This window comes from Trichechus manatus, unplaced genomic scaffold (genome assembly GCF_000243295.1).
Source record: "Trichechus manatus latirostris isolate Lorelei unplaced genomic scaffold, TriManLat1.0 scaffold00098, whole genome shotgun sequence".
Taxonomy (NCBI): Eukaryota; Metazoa; Chordata; class Mammalia; order Sirenia; family Trichechidae; genus Trichechus; species Trichechus manatus.
Window position 1 is genome coordinate 10,811,044 of NW_004444034.1, and position 6,000 is coordinate 10,817,043.

At 39.6% G+C, this 6,000-nt stretch overlaps 1 protein-coding gene across 1 annotated transcript in view; it reads right to left on the bottom strand.

Moving 5' to 3' along the window:
• Window positions 1–4,196, bottom strand: part of RFX6 (regulatory factor X6) — a 58,616-nt gene extending 54,420 nt beyond the window's left edge. The window contains exons 1-3 of the mRNA XM_004382749.1: window positions 3,919–4,196; window positions 3,480–3,636; window positions 250–373 (exon numbers count right to left, since the gene is read on the bottom strand). Coding sequence (XP_004382806.1) covers window positions 250–373; window positions 3,480–3,636; window positions 3,919–4,138 — 501 coding nt within the window. The 5' untranslated portion in view covers window positions 4,139–4,196. The remainder of the gene's footprint in view (window positions 1–249; window positions 374–3,479; window positions 3,637–3,918) is intronic.
• Window positions 4,197–6,000: the final 1,804 nt, after the last annotated feature.

The following is a 6,000-nucleotide window of genomic DNA, read 5'->3' on the forward strand; positions in this document are numbered from 1 at the left end:
TTCTTTGAAGGGCAATGCCTCTACTCAAATGAAGTTTGCTCTAAGATTGTCTTAAATCTTCTGATAGCCAGGGTTCAAGGTATAAACATATAGCAGTTCCAAGCACAGCTCTTAAGAGATTTCATTTATTCTTGTGAAACAAATATTTTAATATTATCTAAGAGAATGGGGACAGATGGATTTGTTTCTATACTGTCTGCCTCACGTGACTTTGGCTGTAAGATAGCATAACCAGTCTGTGTCACTTACCTTTCCAAAGGTGGCCGCACAGGCCGGCTCCAATTTCTCTTTCCTGCAGAAATCTAAATAATGTGCATAAAGGATGCACCGTGGTAAGCAAACTCCTTCACATACAATATAATTCTCTTCAAGCCTAAGAAAAAAGGCAAAAAATTAACCTTTTCTTTGTTTCTCCTTCCCTTTCTCCTTTCACACTGATTTAATGCCCGTTTTGAATAGACTCTATACAAATGAGTTGATGAATAAACTTCCTTTATTCTGGATATGACCAAAAATCAGATCGCAAGGATTAATGTTGAAGCACAAGAACCCAAAATGAAAGTCTACTAAACCAAACCAGTTACCATTGAGTTGATCCCAACTCACAGCGACCCCATGTGTTGCACTGTAGAACTTCATTCCATAGGATTTTCAAGGTTGTGACCTTTCAGAAGCAGGCTTTTCTTTCGAGGTGCCTCTCTGGGTGAGCCCAAATTGCCCACCTTTAGGTTAGTAGTCGAGCGCTTGACTGTTTGCACCACCTAGGACTGCCTGAATTTCTATTAATGAAGTTAAAATATCATGGCTAATATAAAATCACTTCTGGTCTGCATCCCAAATATTAGGTCTTACTTCTGTGTAAATCCTCACTCTTCATCACGGTTTGCTCTGTGATACAGAACTATGAATGATAAAATTGAAGATGATAGTGTTTCTAGAGAACTCAATATCCTCAACACAAAAGGGCTGCCAGGCTTCATGCTATCAACTGCCTACAATCTCCTACTTTCATTCACAAACAAATACTGAGCCCCAAGTAGTTAGGAAAGGTATTGATGTATTTATTTTCAAAATAAAACCCAAAAAACCACTGCTGTTGAGTCAATTCCCTACAGGGTTTCCAAGGAGCAGCTGGTGGATTCAAACCGCCAACCTTCTGGTTAATAGCCGAATGCTTAATCACTGCACTACCAAGGCTCCATTATTTTCAAAATACATAAGGTGAACTCATTTTACTAAGTCTGAGATAATATTGGTCTGTTTCTATTCCTTCACATTTTTACTGTGATCAGTACTGTAATTATCTAAAATATCTTGTACATTTGAAACATACGTGTAATTCTTCATAGATACCTCCAAAATGACATATATATCTTCAACTCTATGTTATGAATATTATAAAAATTTGAACATTTAAAGATAATACCACTTAATCTAGACTTCTGTAATTGCAATTAAATGCAATTTATATAAATGCAATAAATATATTGAAGTATTACAAGTACCTGAACAGCAGTCAATCTAGAAATCAGAACTTCCAGATTCTATTCCCAGTTTTTCTAACAATTCAGTAGTTAATTTGGGCTAAAACTTACTTATACTTCATGTATAGTAAAATCAAAATGATTAAAATACAGAAACAATGAAATACAGAGTACACATTCATATTAAAATTGGGTGGAACCCACAAGGATTCTAATTTAACATATTTCCAATATGCATGAGATAAAAGCTAAAGAAAATGTTCTCTGAGCAGGTAAAGTGTTAGAAATCTCTTTTTCTTTAGGAAAAAAAAAAAAAGACTGAAAACCAGTAAGATCTAGTGTTCCAAAACATAAAATCAGTTTGTATACATAAAACTAAACGTGAAATTGACAGTGAAAATTAGGGTTCACCAATCAGATTTTTCATTGTGATTTACATTTCTAACTTTTAACATCCCAAAAATAACCTATTACCTTAAGGGATTTAAGAAAATTCTCAAAATACAAATAACTCACTTTGTGTGTTTTTTAATGTTAAACAGATATTTTTAAGAGATAGTGTAGAAAATTCAAACAAAAATGACAGAATTGTATAATTTCAAAAAGCATAAAAATCACTAAGAAACATTCAGCTATTTAAAAATTATATTTTAATGGCATGCACATAGCACCCACTTGGCTTTTCTGATATTGTAGTAGGCATTGTCTTTGTCTTCAAATTACTGAGTAATCCTAGACATAGGTACAACTTTAATATTGGGTATGGCAGTTTTTCTTTAATCTTAATGTTTGCATATTTATAAAATAAAAACTCAAGGTTGTTTCCACTCAGTCTGAACTGAAAAAATGGAAGTCATCATTTTGAAATATCTCCATATCTGAAATCAAAATACTTTTATTCCAATTATCCTATAAAGAGTTGTGTCCTAAATATTCCAGATAGTTTATTTACTGCTGTCATGCAGTCTTAACTAGTAAGCATGTTATCAACTTCAACAGTTAAGCTATAACTTTAAAGGAATATTTGGTTTATATTTCAAAGATTTGAGAGAGTTGAAGCATAAAATCATAAAAATTTAGATTATGTAAATTGTAATTCAATGTTTAAATACATAAAAATGAAATGTACTAGTTTTTTTGGGGAACTATTTTTTCTATTGTATTTTCTAAGATTTAGATCATATTTTACATACAAGTAGATTATAATGAAGTAAATAAATAACTTTTTATTGATTTGTTTGTTTATTATTTGGAATTTGGGAGGAAATTTATACTCCTGTTTCTTCACACACTGAGGGAAGCTTAATAGTATGTTTTCAAATCCTTATTACTTTAGATCAACATTTTAAAATGTTCTCTATATATACAGAGCCTATTGATAAATTCCTGGTTTTCAAGAATTTGCCACAAAATCCAATTTGTGACATTTTACTATAAAAAAAAATGACATGTGCTAGAAAACAGTTGAACATTTATCTAGTTAACAGTGATATCTCACCTGATATTTCTGTCTTCTGATTCAAATGCATTTCATCTTACAGCCAATACACTATTTTTAATTTGCCCTCTTAAAGGCAATGTTAAAGTTAAGATCAACCTTCCTTTGGAGTCATTTTTAAAAACCATGTTTTATAAACACATAAGCTGCCAAATATCAAACATACAAAGACCAGATGATTACACGTTAAGCAAAAAAGTGATGATAAAAACATTCATTACTGCTTATATTTGAAGAAGTGGTGGTTTTAGTCAATAATGAACAAAGTAATGTGATCTTTATTTATATTGCATACCATTTTTGATCAATACCAGAATCTGTCTCGACCAAATACTCAGTGAAAAAAAATGTTTTGGATACTTTCTAACTGGTCTTTTAAACTTCCAAAAAGTTTGAGGGAGAAGCAAATTACAAAAAACAACTGAGAAGACGGTGGTTTTTAAACCTCAACAGGTGCTTAAAGGTATCCCTGTAATCTTCTGCGGGGAGAGTCTTACCACTGCAGCGTGAGCTGAGTCTGCTTCTTTTTATCCTTCATAATCTGCGTGATGGTTTTCTTCTGAGACAGGTGTTGATCGCCTTCTTTGGTTTTGCTGTCGTGACTGTCCGCGTCCTCTTCTTCAGAGGAAAAGTTGCCATTGCTTAAATGCATTTCTGTTTGCAAGTTAAAAGGATGATAAAGAAAAGCAGAATATAAAATCACTTAACTCTAATATACCTTTGCGTCAAACAGGGTGGCCAAGGGATGTGGAAGCAGCTAAGCAAAATCCCCTAAAGTTCACAACTTCAAGCTGACATTTTCCTGGGGAAACACAAAGATCTGGACATTCTACATATATGTGTGTGTTTGTGGTGTGTTTGTTTTTCTTATTGGATGCTCTTCTTAGGTTACACTCCTGTCCCGATCACATCCCGGAAGGGAGCAAGAGCACTCACCTGATTTAACTCCTACTGGCAACTCCGGGTCTTCCCCTTTCTCCCCGACGCCCAGCGGGCCCCCCGGCTGCCCCCCAGACGCCAGGTACACCCTTTCCTCGGGGTAGGCGAGCAAGCCCTTGCTCAGTAGCTGCACACAACACTCCTGGATGTCAGGGGAAACTTGGGGAGAAGGCTGCGTCTGCAGGAGACAGTCTTCCAGCTCCGAGACCTTGGCCATCCTTCTGGCCGCCGGAGACCGCCGCACCCGCCGCTGGGCAAGCTCCCCGGGAGCCGGGAGCCCCGAGCTGGGGCGGGGCGGGGCTGGGCGGAGCTGGGGACCTGGTGCCGCCGGGGCGGGGGAGGAGGCTGGAGGCTCCCGAGCCGGGGGCGTCGCGGAGGAGGGACGCCGAGTGCGGATACAGCTCAGACCGTCCCGGGGCCGGCGTGGGCCGAGACGGGACCGACTGCCTCTCTCGATCTGCCTTCGGTCCCGGCGGATGCTCAACTCGGAACTCAGTGCCTCACCTGCGCCCCAGTCATGCCCCGATCAGTGGAGTCCCATTTCCCACACCCCTTTCCTCTTCTTCCTCTTTCTCTCTCAGCTTGCTCTGGGCCCAAGGACACTTTTCACACCCGAGGCTCCAGTTTCCCAGAAAACTCCACTCTCCTTTCAGGGGGAAGGGAAGCTGCAACTGTCCCCTTCTCTACTCTTGAGACAGAAATGACGCATCCGGCAGGCAGCCTTGGCACTGTGCGCGTTAGGAGCAGGGGGAGCTGGGCGTCAGACTATCGCTCAAATTTTGAGCAGCATGGGCAGGTTTATTTTATTCCCGAAATACTCCTAGGGACTCGTTAGGCCTCTTCTCAGTGGCTTGAGGACAGACCCCATGGCATCACACACTTGTCAAGACTGACCTGCTCTCAGGCATGACGTGCAGTTCCCCGGCACACACGGGGCTTGGGCTTCTGGACCTTGGAGCCCTTGGGCATCTAGCCCTGGGCTTGGAGGAAAGCATACATTGGCTCCCATTTACAGTGTTCTCTGATTTACAAATGTGGTGCAACGAATTTTTGTTAAAATGAAAAATGAAATCGCAATAAATTTCCAATCCATAATGGCAGGAGTCATGTGATAACTTGTGCTGTCTTTAAGTGGGAGCAATGGACAGAGACTTGGGGTTGATGTTGCCTAACTACTACAAAATCTCTTCCTTTCATCCTTTGTTCCTTTGTCAAATATGCCTTGTGCTTACTGTATGCACAGTGGCTTTCCAGGAAAAGCAAGAACCCTGCTTTGGTTCACACTATCTCACTACAACCACATTGTCATTCTCTGTTGGGAGAAATCACTCCTGAACTTGAATTTAATATTAAACTAGATTATACTGAAACTTAATCTAGGAAAACCAAATGGGACCCAAGGTGGTGGGTAGCTGAGGGTGAGTTATGGTAGGAGTAATACAGTCTAAGATGGTTACCTTGCCTTAAAAAAAAAAGAAAAAAACTTTCCATGGAAGAATCCAACTCATAGGGACCCTATGGGACAGAGCAGAACTGCTCTATAGGGTTTCCAATGAGTGGCTTTTCAGTTAGCAGCCAGATGCTTAACCACCGCACCACCGGGGCTCCGTTACCTTGCCTAAGCAACCAAAATTATAGGTATATCTGAATCTCTCCCATTTTTTTAGTGTCACTCATTGGGAAAGGTATCACTTCTCTGTCATGAGTTTCCTCCTTAGCTGGTACCTCCAGCACACACCCCAAACTCTGAGGCTATACCCCACTAGGACAGTTTTGCACACCAGTCTCCTCTACCTAGTCCTCTGAAAGCCTCCAAGCCTTCCCAGTTCATAGGGCTTAGCTCTACAATACCAAAGTCTAGAATGTTCCCCCTTAGACACTTCCGTAATAGGAGTCCTGGTAATTAACTGTGTGCACACAGAAGACTCTGTGTATTTATATCACGTAGCTAAAAGAGAAAAGTCAGAAAAATTACTGGGATCTCTTTTTTAATTTTTTAAAAATACTGACCACTTGATACCCACCCAGGTTGACACTGTGTGTGTGTGTGTGTGTGTGTGTGTGTGTGTGTGTGTGTGT